At 29.6% G+C, this 15,997-nt stretch overlaps 2 protein-coding genes and 1 pseudogene across 2 annotated transcripts; 1 reads left to right on the plus strand and 2 right to left on the minus strand.

Moving 5' to 3' along the window:
* The first annotated feature begins 7,111 nt into the window (after nt 1-7,111).
* On the plus strand, nt 7,112-9,663 carry LOC107429842 (uncharacterized). The gene is made up of 3 exons (XM_016040596.4): nt 7,112-7,344; nt 8,685-8,821; nt 9,460-9,663. The coding sequence occupies exons 1-3, from the start codon at nt 7,275-7,277 to the stop codon at nt 9,475-9,477; spliced, it is 225 nt and encodes a 74-aa protein (XP_015896082.1). The 5' UTR covers nt 7,112-7,274; the 3' UTR covers nt 9,478-9,663.
* Nucleotides 9,664-9,794: 131 nt separating this feature from the next.
* LOC107429841 (NAD(P)H-quinone oxidoreductase subunit S, chloroplastic) lies at nt 9,795-10,766 on the minus strand. Its single transcript, XM_016040594.4, has one exon. It carries the CDS (start codon nt 10,751-10,753, stop codon nt 9,908-9,910), a length of 846 nt encoding a protein of 281 aa, XP_015896080.3. The 5' UTR covers nt 10,754-10,766; the 3' UTR covers nt 9,795-9,907.
* A 1,493-nt stretch (nt 10,767-12,259) lies between these two features.
* LOC107429782 (NAD(P)H-quinone oxidoreductase subunit S, chloroplastic-like) lies at nt 12,260-13,268 on the minus strand (annotated as a pseudogene).
* Between the last annotated feature and the right edge of the window lie 2,729 nt (nt 13,269-15,997).

The following is a 15,997-nucleotide window of genomic DNA, read 5'->3' on the forward strand; positions in this document are numbered from 1 at the left end:
ATTTCTTGAATTGTTTTAATGTAAGTTTCATTAATATTTTTGTATTATTTGTTTATGACATTTATTAATCATCTAGTAATTGTTATGAAATTATTTTTATTTCTATTCCTATTTTATTTTTATTATAAATTTTGGATCCTTGATCTATTATGCTTTAATCGATATTTAGTTGATTAATTGTTTTCCTTGGTTTTCGGGGCATACAAATAGCGGGTTTTGGAAAATGTTTTAAAAAGTAAACTTTTCCAACCGAGTGAATCGTGAGGGTTTTGAGAGAAAATATTATTTTCAATTAATTATTAATTATTTACTTACTTATTTATTCTTAATTAAAAAACTGTACTATAATTATCGTTGCTTTATAATTGTACAGTAGATAAGGTCACTCACTGAGATGATTAGCATCTCATATTTCTAAATTTCGTTCCCCTAGGTACAAGTATTGGGAGACGTTGATCGTTCGGGGCAAGCCCAACGTCTCAGTTCATTGCCGAAAGTCCAAGAAGCATTTCCTTCCTTTTTCCTCTTCATCTTGTATTGCTTTTTTATCTGACATTGTATTAATTCCACATTTATTTGTATAATGCTCTGTATACTGTATTGGACATTTAGTTATTAATTATGCACTTATTTCCTGTTATTCATTTGGAGTGCTGCAAATTTGTGGCAATTAAATTGTAGTAATGTGGGAGGAATAAGGGGATGTATATAGAAGTGTATTTTCAGTGCAGGAAATTTGTAGTAAGTCCAACCCTTAGGGGAGGTTCTGCCGGATTTTCCATTGGAAGGTCGAATAGGGTTTCCCTGGGATCAGGGCTTGTCTAGAGTTCCGGTGAGAAATTTTGGACGGGTCCTGACACTATAACTCAAGTTAGCGTCCCTAAGGGCGGATACAGAAATTTAATTTAGGTAGCATCATTATGTAATTAAATATATTTTTGAAAGCAATGGTATACTAAATTGTTGTATTAGATTAATAATTATTTATGAAAAATTTTCATCTAAATGAATTTTAAATTTTAACTCATGAAATTGAAATGAACTTTTTTTTTCAAATATAAAAACCTTTAACTTCAAAGAAAAATTAAAGAAAACAAACAGCTAATTGAATTAATAAAATAGAGATTTTAATCAAATAAAGACCAATAATTACTAGAAAAGATAGAAAAATTTAAGATGAGTAATGCTATAAAATAATTTAACTTATTTTCCATAAAAAAAAGTAGGTTATAATGAAAAATAAAAAATAAAAAATTTCAAAAAAAAACTTTATAAATATATAGAAAATAATGCATATTTCTAAAAAGAAAACAAATAGGACACTATTAATTTTTTTGAGGGGGGCATTACCTATTATCTTTGCAGAATTATTTTTAAAAAAATAAAGATGTATATTTTTTTATGAAAGAAAAAAAAGAGAGAGAGAAAGCAAGTATACTAGATCCGTCAATGCGTAAGGGAATTTTTAAATGTATCATACTCTTCATTTTAAAAATTTAATATTTAAAAATAAATTTTAATAGACTATTTATTTTGATTTTTTTATATATAAAATTGATCTAACACTTTAAATATAAAAAACTAAATCCACTTTTTATTTCAATATTAAATTGATTTCATTTAATATAGTACATATTTCCATGTTATAAGTAAAGTAATAAATGTTTATATATAAAATAAAAATAAAAGCAAGAAATAAAAAATATTATAGGAGAACTTTTTAAAATTTTATTTTTTACATTAAAAAAATACTCTTTGTCATGGATATTATGTTTTTTATTTTAAAAAATTTATTTTTCAAACAATTCTCTATTTGTTTTATATTTTTTATATTAAAAAGTCAAAAATTTTTTAAAAAATTCAATGACCTTTTTATGTTGTTTTTTTAATATAAAATATGTATTTGGCTGTCAAAATGTAAAGAATCAAATCTATTTTTTATTTCAATATTATATTAAATTAATTTAATATGAACTAGAGTTCCCATGCCACAACAATATTTGGAAGAGAATTTATAGAGAAGCAAAGAAGAATATGTGAAGAAAAATATATATAGAGATACCGTGATGCTATAACATTATCAATTGGATTAAGGTGTGTTCGGAGGGTAATAGCGTCATTTTGTTTCTCCTTGCTCTTTTTTATATATGTGGCGCGTGAAACAGAGGCTACAAAAAGTTTTAATTCCTCGCTAAATTTACATATTATTTGTTTGGTTAGGTTTAATGAATTGTGATGATCAAGGATAGTCTAGTCAAATGATTTAAATTTTTTTTTTTTTGTGTGCACAACTGTGTATTATTTAATTTTTGGTCCGCACCATGAGTTTAGTCGATTAATTTGGATGCCAAGGACCTCTTCGATAGAGTAATTTTGAGAGAAGTGCGAAATTTGCCTATATCTTACCGACATTTGACTTTAAAAAAAAAAATTAAAAAATTAAAAAAAAAATCAATATACGACTTGCATAAACGAGGAATATAGTGTAAATATCATTTTGATCCCCTTTATTTTTGAATTTTTTTTTACAAATAAATCTCTATTTTGAAAATTTTCAGTTAAGTAATCCTCTGGCGTTTAAAGGAACGATCTATGTTTAATTGGTATAGAACAAAAGCAAATTAGTGTAATAACGAATTTGGTGATAGTGGAGGTTATATATATTGATTAGAGCCCTATAATTTCCTTGTAACATAAAGAATCCGAGTCCTTTTTTTTTTTTTTTTTTTTTAACAGATGTTGAAATAATGAACTTGGTTTTGTTAAGGCCTGCTTTATCCAAATAATAGAAACTAAGTACTTTCTAGGATATGAAAGAAACAACATAAAGGGTCGTATATGCAATGAAGAATCCCATGCCCTGTACAGTAAGGGACTCCATACACATTTTTCTAGTTGAAGGATCAATTGGAAGTTCATATTCCAAGGATCATAGGGTTATTTATACACACATACATATACATATATAGATATGTATGTATGTATGTATGAATACACAAATTTCTCACTGCTTATCCAAAATTGTCGTTTTAAGACTTGGAATCTCGCTGTCAAGGAAAATCAATTCATACATACTGGTGATTACAATAAGGTATTGAAGTTGACAATAACACTGCTTTAAAAGATCATGTATTTTAATTTGCAGAAAAAATGGCACAACTGTATAAATTAATTACAAATGAAAACATTTTTTTTTTTTTTTTTTATATGGAGCTCAGTACCAGTAAAAGCCCAACAAAGAAAACTAGTACTAATTCAGGTTACATACAAACAAGAATCAGAAATGAAACTGTAGGTAAAAATTGATACGGCACTGCTGCTTTTGACTAGTATTAGCAACAACAAAAAAATAAGTAAACAAATAAACATTGGCACAAAAACAAATTTAATTAAACTTTCTTCAGGGATAATCTTAAGCACTACACCAACTATACATCACTGCTTGGGGGCAGAACAATAACACGATTCGATGGGATTTGTACGAGCTCAGAGGCCAAATCCTTAAACTCAAGAACACCTCCATCTTTACACTTTGATAGCATTCGAACCGCTTCTTCTCTCGTCATCTTTATCTTAATTCGAATTCTAGCTCCTTTCTGTTCTCCAGAGACACCACAGCTTATTACTCCAGGGCCGCGGAGTTTCACTTCTTCTTCTTCTTTATTCAACAACAATGGTTCAGAAGCCTCAAAGAATCTAACTTTCTTTGTCTTATTTGGTGATGGTTTTTTACTAATTAGCTCATCTCTGTATATAATGTTTGTGGCTTTGGGTTTCAGAATTTCAAGTTTCTCATCTAAAGAAAACTTGTTGAATAATGAAAGAAAAGAGTTCCACATTTTTTTCCAGAGAATTGAAGAAGAAGAGAAAGAGATCGCTAAGATCAGATATTAAATGGGATTGATTTGAAGAATGGAGGCTAAGAGAGGGTGAATATATATATATATATATATATAGAGAGAGAGAGAGAGAGAGAGAGAACAATCTCAGTTTTTTTAGATGACTATAGTGGTCGCGTTGTGTACAGCATATGCAAATTGCAATTATAATATATATTTTTTTTAACAAAAAAAAAAATCTAGGAATCCAAAGTAGCAGTTGACGGTCAACTCTAACATCAAAAAACAGGTAACTCATGTTCTTTTGTTTCAATAAAGTTTCTTTAGGTATTTGGAAGAAAAAAATTATGAATGTTTTCCAGTTGAGAGCATGAATTGGACAGCACTCGTTTTTAAGGTATTGTCAAAATCTAACCGTGAAATTCACGGTTTTAAGATAAGATTTAATAAATAATTTATTATTATTATTTTTTTTAGTGTGCAATTACGTATAAATATTTTTTATTATTATTATTATTTTTTTTTTTTTTTTTTTTTGTGTTAGTTTCTTTTGCAGTTTTTGGAAGCAAAAAGAGATGTATTTGTCAGTTTTCTTAAGAGAGAGATATGAATATATCTCTCCCACCTCACTTGTTTATTGAGTCTAGAATGATGAACGGAGACAAAAAATGAAACACTATGAGACTGAGATGATAGGCCTTACTCATTAGTTTTGAACGAATCTTATTGATTTCCGTAAGAGAATTTCTAACTTGTCAAAACATTATATTGTTTCAAAATTTGTACGAGTTTCAATCTTTCTTGTTTACTATGGTCTAATTTTGGAATTTTGGAAAGTACTACTATTAGTGTAGTATACGCGCAAAAACTTCAATTCAAGGAAGATATATAAATGGTCTTTAGCCTAATAGGAAAATAATTATTTTATTTAAACATTGTTTCTAAATTTGAATATACATCTCTAATACAAAACAACAACAAAAATGAAGGTAATATAATTTGTAACTTAGTGAAGTGTGTTTTGATTTATTATTGCCTATCAAGCTTGCTACAACTAATAACAATCTTCACAAGTAAAAAAGAAAAAGAAAAAATTGCTATATATTAATACTTTCTTTTGAATAACTAAATATATATATATATATATATTGAAATTTACATTAAGGCTTAAAAAAGCAATGTGTTATGAAATATAGGGATATACATGTACATTAATGAAAGCAATATGAATTTATATTATTGAGAGGTTTTGTACTATTGCATCACTATCTTTAATATATAAGAATAGATTAGGGTACATACAGTAATATACATATGAAATACTGTAATTTCCTCATTATTTTCTTTGTGTTCCTACATCGATCTTTCTATCTTTTTATATTGCTTCGTTTTGTAACAGAACCATAATAATAAGATTTTGCATACCATATTATCAGGAAAAACCAACACTAATTAAATAAATTTTGTATTTCTTTTAACAATAATTAAAAGAAGACGACATGATTAATTTACGCGTAGTCTTTCTTATGTTTAGTAATACACATGTAATTACGCGTATAGGAATTGATAACACGATCAAGGACTAGACTTGGTCAGAGTAAATTTAAATTATAAAGTTGTATCATAATCAATTATGGCAATTAGAAACATTTTTACATACAAACATTTTTAAAAACTTTTACAGAACATGTCATATCATCATGATCATGCAAATACCAGGAAGTCGCTTAAATCATGTCTTATTAGTCAGGACTTAAAAGACACTTTTTCCATCTTCTTTATATTTTTAACAACCCTGAAATTTGCATTTTATCAATTAAAATTAAATTAAATACTGAATGTTCAAGGTATATGTCATATACTTTAGGCCCACTTAGTTACGTGTTAGAATCTTCTTTTAATTAAGATTGAAAAAGTCCTTCAACCCCCACATTTAAGTCAAGAATAATACTTTTTTTATAATTGAAGCTCTAAATTGAGAAGGATGTATATATATAAAAGAAATATATATATATATATATATATATATATATATATATTCCATATTATTTAAATTGACTAAGCAGTCAATGCTTGAAATATTAGCCATACAATACGAATATAGAGAGACTCTCTAATCCTGACTTATCAAATTGCAAGGATGATTGATAAAGGGATAGAGTTTATATGTTGAAATTCCATTCATGTCAATTACCATGTTAGATGGCTACTTTTGCCAATCTCTATCTTCACTCTATTCAAAGTGACAATCAAGACTCAAGAGTACCGGCTGATTTAATTTTTGTTTACCCCTTGAATTGGTCTTGGTCTTCTCTCGTTTATATGAATGACATTTAGCGGTAGGTTAATATGAATGAAACATTAAGACAATCTAAAATTAAATTTATAAATCTAATCAAATAATATTAAATCAATTTACCATATTATTTGGCAAATGTAATTAATTAAAGACTTTATGATTTTGGTATTCGTGTATATATATATATATATATATATAGACATATAAACATCCTAATCGTAGGACATGCATTCTAGAATTCAGTAACCTATGGATAATAGGTCAAGGACAATAAACATGCTCTTTTGGAAATTGCCAAATAAAAAATGATTTTTTGCTAGAATTTATTTTTAGTAGCCAATCAAATTGTTAAACAAATGACAAATACATTTTTTCTTTTGAAATGAGACATAGGGGCCCACTACGGGAAAGACTCAGAATTTTTTTTTTCTTGATCCAATATTTATTTTTCTTGAAAATAAATATTTTAATTATCTTTTTTTTTTTTTTTTTAATATGGATAGCAAATTAAATGTCGTTTGGGATTGTACATTGTACAGGTTAAATTGTTATTTTTATTTTAATTTGTCAACATTCAAATATCAAATACAATGAACTAATATATTTTTTATTTTTTTAAAAACTATAAAAAAAAATTTTATTATTTTTTATTTTTCATTTTGTTTTTTATTTATTTTTTAGAATAGTTTTTAAAAAATTATAGTCAAACAACATATTTTTTTTTGGAGAATAATTTTTTATTTTTAAAAATAAAAAATAATTTTTTAAACAAATAGCCAAACATACCTTAAATAATTACATGCTGCGATGAAAATGAAATAAAAATACCAAATATCGAATATGCATTATAAAAAATTAAAAATGACATAAACTCAGTTATTGATTTTATTGGGGAAAAAAAAAAAAAAGTTGGGTGAATATTGAACATTAGGTCTTAAACATTGAAATGAGGAAAGAATGGTGTGCGGCTGAGATGGTTTGGAGCTTACATAAAATCAAGTACACCGAATTGTTGCACATTAGTCATCTCTGAGAACGTCAAAATCGCTTTGCTAAGCTCATTGAACGCTCGCACCCAAAGAGAGAGACACAGAGAAAGAAAGAAAAGAAATACAAAGACAGAGACAGAGACAGAGATGGGTGGAGCCCAAGCCTTGAAGAGAATCCCGCGCATCAAATTTCCTCAGAGACACCCGAAACCTTCTGGTCTTTCTTTCTCTCTTTTCACCTTCAATTTGTTTTTCTTTGTTTTTTTTCTTTTTTTCTTTTTTTTAATTGAATTCTGATTGGCTAAAGATGGATTTTTTTTTTTCCATTGAATTCTGATTTGGCTAAAGGTGGAATTTTTAGATTTGAGAACTGATTTGAAATTCATAGTTCTTAATTTGATCAAAGTACGAACCTTTCATTTCAAATTTAGCTCATCTTGATGCTTGATTTATTGCCCGCATGATGCTTGCTTTAGTGACTGATGAAAGTTCGAACCTTTCATTTCAATTAAGCTCAATTTGAATTTTGGCCGCGTGATGCTTGTTATATTAACCTATCTGGAATTGGGTTTTTTAATGTAATAATGTTATGATTTGATTTCTTTTTGCTCACTCTTTATGATTCAATTTTGTGGTTTTTTTTTTTTTTTTTTTTTTTTTTTTTTGCATTTAGACCATTATTTTTAAAGTCCGTGCTAGCTTTGGAATCCGCTTTAATCAATCCTAAATGGTCCTCGAGAAAATAATCTACTTGTTTAAGATTGGCTGACTTACATTCACACTTTAATCTAAATCTACTTGTTTAAGATTGGCTGACTTACATTCACACTTTAATCTAAATTCATGTTCCTTGAGAATGTGAACAAGGATATGTTTGGTGGTGCGTATGCGTGACAGAAGTTGCCTATATAAAAATGCTTATTGCCGGTGGCTTGTAAGTACTCAGTTATATACTTATTGAGACCAATATATGAATTTTTCTACACTCTAAATCAACCGAAATGCATCTGTTGCCCTCAGTATTCCTATAATTATGTTCAAGTGGGTGTTTTTCCGTTGTTGTTAGATTTAGGAATACCATGTTAATGGAGGTGCATATGCATGAGCCAGTTTGCCTATTTTGTTAATGGAGGTGCATATGCATGAGACAGTTTGCCTATTTTGTTAATGGAGGTGCATATGCATGAGACAATTTGCCTATGTCTAAATTTATAGCCAATGGCCGATGGTAAACACTGCAGTCATTGCCCTCATATTCTCGATAGTTACAACTTATATCTCTCATGAAGTCTTCAGAATTAAGAATTACATATGTGTTTGTGTTTGCATCAATCTAGCATGGTAATGGATAGATGGGTGAAATGTTTGATTATCTTGATGCATTCTTGTCGTCGTAACCTGTGAGCTGTTGCTTTAGGACTTCTTGTGCCATCTGGATCACTATTTATACTCTTCATTTTTTTGGTGTATATGTTCTAATCGTTTGTTTCCAGTTCCTATATGGAGAACTGCTGTGTTTTTCTAGATATGACCAACTAGTGAGTATTTATTTTTCAGGTTCTGCATCTGAGCCTCAAAGCAATGCTGCTAAAACATTCTTCTCAGGTTCAGAGGGCTCAACAACTCTGGGAGGGAAAGCTTCTCTTCAGCCCAAACGAACACCTGTCTCCAATGAAGAGATTGAGGCTATTCTGGTATGTAAAACCTTGCTATTTTTTGCAAGAATCTTCCACCTACTTTTCTTAGTGCACCCTGTCCTCTAATCAAATTGCTGAGAATTATAGAAAAGTCATAAACTAGAGAAAACTTTAACTTTACGGTAGATGCCAATTCTGTTTAATTAGCAATTCAGAAGATTAGTGAAACTAGGACATCTGATAGTTTATTATTGCCCATGAAATATTCAGTAGGGTGTTGCCAATTCTGTTTAATTAGCAAATCAGAAGATTAGTGAAACTAGGACATCTGCTAGTTTATTATTGCCCTTCAAATATTCAGTAGGGTGTTTGTATAAAACGTATTGTATGTTATTTGTATTGTAGAGTGCTATCTAAAAAGTATTGTATGTTTATTTGTATTGTAGAGTGCTATCACATGATATTTAATAATGTTGCAGACTTATGATGCCTGCATATCTGTACTCTAAGTGAACGTCCAACAGAATGGCAACCGTATAATTTGCTTCTTGTATATCTTTGTCCTTAACATTTTTAAAGGTGCATAGGAAATGGTTGACCATAGCCCGATATGTTCACCAGTTCATTAAATCATTGTTATTATGATTTCAAAATGGATAATATCTTGTTTCATCATATTTCTTTTCTTTTGGCAGTTGGGTGGCTGCATCTGATATTGAAATGGAACTTCAAGGAGGCTATTTGTTAAAAAATTCATACTACCATTTTTAGACATTTAAAAATATCTGAATTTCACTTTGTATTGGATCTTTGAGAAGAAAAGATCTACTAATTGAAATTTATGATGGAAGACATCAAACTCAACAAAGGATATGATATTGAACCTCATTCTTAAGCCATGTTTTTTTCTCCTAACCATGTATCCAAATTAGATATTGGAACAGGGTGTTCACATTTTATTTGCCATGTAAAAGAGAAATGTCAAAACTGCACATTCAGAAAATAAATATACAAGCATGAGACTGTGAAATTTTAAACTGCACATTCACATTTTATTTGCCATGTAAAAGAGAAATGTCAAAACTGCACATTCAGAAAATAAATATACAAGCATGAGACTGAGAAATTTTAAAAGATGATTCCTTAAGCATCCTTCTCAAGCAGAGGTTCAAGGACAGCAGACTTGGGATTTTTCCCAGGAGGACCTTTTTCCCTGCGTTCGAGCTCATCGAGCCGAAAGGTAATCAACCTATCCCAGTTTCCTCCCTCAAAAAGAACTCCAGCCTTTCCATCAGTGATTCTCTGTACAATGCCACAATACATGTAGTAAGGACTATTTGGGTTGCTCACGATGGCAATCATACCAGGAAGCAACAATGGCAGTTCAGGTGCTTTAGGTTTCTTTCCGCTCGAAAACTCTGTTACATTTCCTGAGCTTGCAGCAGTTGGCTTTTCTGGTGGTGGGTTTTTCTCAATGAACAATTGCAAGCCCTTTTCACCACCAGGAAATCCTCCGGTTAGCCCCATCAACTCCTTCTCAAAACCATCTTCTGGAACAGCCTCAGTGGTTGATAGAGCAGGAGCACTTGATTTTTCTTCTTTATTAACAGAAGCTGGTGATTTTTCTTCTTTATTAACAGAAGCTGGTGGTGCTTGCTCTTCGATGTTCCTTGTAAGCTCTTTTTGTATACCTTCTTCACCATTACAGAGTCCTCTGCCCCCTAGGATTTCAAAGAGGTTGAACTTGGCACATGTTCCTTGGTACTGGGTAGATTGGGGTTTGTAGAATGTGAAAGTTGGTTTGTAAGGACGATGAGAGAGTTGGGCTTTTCCTAGAAAGTGGGATTTCAAAAGAGAGCCTTGGAAGCTTGGGAGAGAGAGATTCGTAGCCATGATTTTACAGAAGCAAGGTTGAAAGAGAGAGAGAGAGAGAGAGAGAGAGAGAGGAGAAAAAGATTTTCCTTTTAATTCTGGCCACGGAGTTGTCATTTTGGATAGTCATAGTCTTATTTACGTTCACTAATTGATTTTGTACCATCTGTTTTTTGTCTTTTCCTTGTTTTCTTTTTCATTTTCAAGATTTTCAACCTTATCAAAGCTGGGGGCACTGTTTGTTTCACGGAAATCTATTTTCTGGCAAATTAAAATTAAAATATTTTGTTGTGCGACGGAGAAATTCGGGGATGCAAACAATTATTCGACTTCTGATTGACCTGAAATGACAAGATCGCCCTTTTGTTGACAATTTGTATGGCCCATTGGGTCCAAGTAATTCGACGGACTTCCCAACCCACTTTGGACTTCTAATAGTTTTCAAGCCCACTCATATGGGCTCCGGGGTGTTCTTTTTACACCAAAAAAATGTCTACTCGCAAAGTTTTACATTTGTACACCAAGTTAAAATAAATTTTTATTTTAAAATTATCTAAATACATTTTATTTAATAAATACAGGCACTTTTCTAAATCTAAAAACATAATATAGACAGACACATATAATCTGTATTCAATTTGTTATAGAGTTATTCTTGTTCAGATGGATTTTGGGTTTTGATGGGATTTTGGACATTAGAAATGAATCTTTAGTTTTGTAATGGATGAAAAACTGAAAGTTATACTGTCAGAGATATGTTTAGTTCTGATTGGTCATATGTTTTCAGACTCCTCAATTCTGCTGTAAATTACTAAACATTCATAGGATATTCAGTTGCACGGTCCTGAAAGATTTAACTTTGTTAGATTCTAATCTATCCAATATATTACGATTCAGATTCACCAAAAACTTTAACGAAAGCTACCATTTCATACCCCTTCATTGCGTTATTGATTGCTTCCTTACTTCTAAATGGCTATCCCTATTAAAAATAAACAAATATATAATTTTTTTTTTTTTTTTTTTTTAAAAGTGTAAAAGTTATCTATAAGCGGAGTGAAGTTTTAAAGTGTGCATATGAAAAAACAGTGTGAAAGTCAAAACATTTTGAAATTTTAAACGGTTAATTTAATAATTGTTTTATAGCTGTTCTTTTTTTTTTTTTTTTTTTTCAAGTAATTTTATATAAGAGTAAAAATGTTATTACAAAAATTAAAGAATAACAGCGTAGGGAGACATGTTGTTCATGCAAGCAGAACTCCTCTATTAAGCAAAACTAAAGAAGCCCAATCTCAAAATAGCATATTTTGGTTCTGTATTATTATATTTTAATTAGATTATGATTATTTTTACATCCAAAAAAAACTAAGTTATAATTATTTTCAAAAATTGTATGTCTGCCAAACTTCAACTTAAAACAAATATATATATATATATATATATATAAATATAAATATAAAGTAGTTTTATTGTGCGAACCAGTCCCTATGTGAATAATATCAAAATCGATATTTTTTTGATATTTTTGAAAAAATATTGATTTTTCTATGTATGTTATATATACATATACAATAAAATTAATATTTTTTTTTTCTAAAAAATATCAATTTTAGTGTGCGGATACTTCGTTCCATAAAATTTTTCCATATATATATATATATATATATTTTTTTTTTTACCATCTACCATGATTCACAAAAAGTAAAGAAAAAAAATCCAATAATGAACTCTAATACCTAGTTGTTATTTTTTTCGGTTTATGGCTTGCAATTCATTGCTTATTTGTTTGACTCTTTTTTGGCACTTGGGTGGCTGAATCTGAAAACTGTGCTAAATTTTCCGAATCTGAGCCTGCAACTGATGGCTTTTCTGGTGGTGGGTTTTTCTGAACGAACAATTTCAAACCCTTCTCACCGCCAGGAAATCCTCCTGTTCGCCCCATCAACTCCCTTCTCAAAATCATCTTCTGGAACAGGAACACTCTCAATGGTTGATAAAGCAAGACCACTTGGTTTCTCTTCTTCTTCTTCTTTAACAGTAACTGGCAGTGCTTGCTCGTCAACTTTCTTTGTAAGCTCTTTTTGTAGACCTTCTTCACCATTACAGAGTCCTCTGCCTCCCATGGCTTTGAAAAGGTTGAATTTGGCGCATGGTTTTTGGTACCGAGATGATTGTGGTTTGTAAAGGCGATTAGAGAAGTGGGCCTTTTCAAGAAAGTGGGATTTCAAAAGGTGGCTTTGAAGGCTTGGGAGAGAAATATTTGCAGCCATGGTTTAACAGCATCAAGGTTTGGAAGAGAAAAAAATAAAAAGCCTTCTCTTTTAATTCTGGCCGCAGATTCTTTTGGTTCCTTCACTTGTTTGTAGTACTCCTTTAAAATACACAAAAATAAGAAAAATTGTTTGCAGTACAAACTTTGTACCATGCATTAGTTTTGTGTCATAAAATTCAGGTTGCCATTTCCTCTTGTTTGAGCAAATTTTCAGGACTGTAGGAAGTTGTACTCCCACCTCCCACAAATGAATGGGACCCATTCGTTTGTGAAAGATGAGAGTAGGGTCAATTTTTTGCTTTTGTTATGTAACTTTATAACATCGTTCATTGTTATTTTACCGTATTTCAAGAATTTAAGTAAAGCAATAGGTAGAAAGTAAACAGAAAGTGCAACTTTTTTTTTTTTTAATTCCTCTAAATCGTTAGTTTCAAAACTTTTAGCAAGCAACATGAATTATGCATAGAGTCTCATTATTATTATTTGATGATTACATACACATACTCTTCCTTCTGAATAATTCAAATTTTGGACCATACAAAACATAAAACAAAAAGATCTTCTTCTTCTTCTTCTTCTTCTTCTTTTTCTTTTTCTTTTTTTTTTTTTTTTAAAAAAAAGTCGTGGAAAGACTATTAAACTAAGGAAGTGTTTGATTTAACTGATTATTATTTCTGCAACATTATATTCTTGACTTTGTTAGATGGTATGATTAGGTAACAAAACATTTATCAAATTTATAAATGAAATAATACATATTAAAATATTATTAATTGATATTTTTATATAAATATGAATAAATAAATAATAAAAATAAAAAATTAAATCAAGTAAATATTTTAAATCATCTAGAATATAGTAAATAAATTAGATCAACTTTTTAATAATTTTAATATTATTAAAAATAAAAATTAATGTAATTTAATGATAATCATTAGGCAGCCATCTTGTTAAAACCCTGTTTCTTCTAGTTTAAGATATCTATTCTAGGCTTATCAAAAATAATGATTGATTAATGCAAATAATTCCAACTATCATCTCTTACATTTTTGACAAATAGACCAAGCAAAAAGCAATTTTCATATTCTTTTACATATGGATTCTAGACTTGAGACTTTAATAAGAAAAAAAAAAAAAGATTCAACATTATATTTGACAAATCATCCAAGTCATATTTGAAATGGCCTAAGCCAATAGTGAATTGAAGGGATGGTATGATGGAAAGTTAAATTAGTTACAGAGATAAATATTTTTAACTTTGTAAACCATTTCAACAGTTTGAATGATTTAATATTGAGAGGTGATCAAAGTGAAGATTTGGCGGTTGAGCAATGTTATGGGGTAATTTGATAACCCATTATAAACCCAAACCCATCACTATAAATCCAAAACTTCAGTGTGCAAAATTATATTAAAAAATAATCAAATTAAAAAAATAAAATATAGTAAATAAAAAATGAAAAAGTTTTAAACTCTCACCATGATGAAAAATAATTTGAGTGAGAGCATTTGTATAAATTCAAAAAAAATTGTCTAAATTTGAATTTGTATTTTCACTATAGAAAGTATTTAAAAATATGACCATTAAGGTTTATGGGGCCGATAGTATACACCATGCAGTCATTGATTACCGACCAACATTTAAATTTTTCATTATGAAAGCGCCCAAATGGAAGTGCAATCATTGTCATAATATTCTCTATGGTTATATCTCCATTCAGTCTTCGGAATTGAAATATTAGATAATTGTATGTGTGTATGAAACTAGCAAGATAATGGTGATAGATGGGTGAAATGTTTGTTAATTATCTTGATGCGTTCTTATTGTCATGACTTCACCTGGAACTATTGCTATAGAATTTCTTGTGCCATATAGATCACCATTTGTACTTTTTTTTTCCTCTTGATTATACGATCTAATTGTTTGTTTCCAATTCCTATTAAAAAAAAAAAAAAAAAAAGGGCTGTGTGTTGGATATTCATACCCACATCGATCATTTTTAGACATTGAAAAATATCAGAAATTCACTTTTATATATATTGGATTTTTTAGAAAAAAAAATCCACTAATTGAAATTTATGATGAGAGACATCGAACACGTTAAAAGATGTGATATTGAATATCATTCTTTAGCCATGTGATTTTTCTCTTAACCATGTATTTAAATTAAATGTTGAAACAGGGTATTTGACATTTTAATTGCCATGTAATAGAGAATGTCAAAACTGCAAATTAAGAAAATCAATATGCAATCATGATTCATTAAGATTCCTTCTCAAGAATCATGTACCATGCATAAAATATAAGCTCTAAAAATTCATTTTCCAAATGTTGCTTAAAATTTCATTCTGGTTCTTCTTCTACTTTTCTCCTACTCCACCACTCTTTTTCCTTCTCTATGATTTCCACATTGACTTCCTTTTGCAAGATTTTTCTATCAAAGCCAACCATTTTGCTCTTCCCACTGTGGGACTTGTTCTAGTCCACAACCATATGCCTTTTTTTTTTTTCTCCACGCATTTGCCTTCTGACTCATATAAAGGAAATGATGTCTGAGTCGGACTCTAGGGATCATTTGTACCCATGCAAACCAATTTAATTTTTATTTCTGTACTTGGGAAAATTATGCCTTATTCTTCATCAGAATCAAAGAATGATTCTCTCTTTTTTTTTTTACCATATATTCTGTTGGCTGATAATTTCATCTTAATCCATTCTTTTTTTTTTTTTTTATCATATATTCTGTTGGCTCACAATTTCATCTTAATCCATTATCCAAGATTCATGTTTCTATGATCCTCTATGTGTATATATATATATATATATTTTTTTTTTTTTTTTCTATGTTTGTAGACCTTTATACAAGAATGGTCTTCCACAGGGTTGTCATCCAACGTACAGTTTGATGCTATCACATTTTAGTTGGCATTTGGTATATACTTTGTTGGGTGGGTATAATAAGTGGACATTAGTATTGGATTCACGTTTTATTATAAATCCAAATTATATCATGAAATTATTCAGCAAAAAAGTTGTCATGAAATGACAGGTTGGTATTAAGCTGTCAATTACAGCAATTGCGAGGAAT

The sequence above is a fragment of the Ziziphus jujuba genome, chromosome 6 (assembly GCF_031755915.1).
Source record: "Ziziphus jujuba cultivar Dongzao chromosome 6, ASM3175591v1".
NCBI lineage: Eukaryota > Viridiplantae > Streptophyta > Magnoliopsida > Rosales > Rhamnaceae > Ziziphus > Ziziphus jujuba.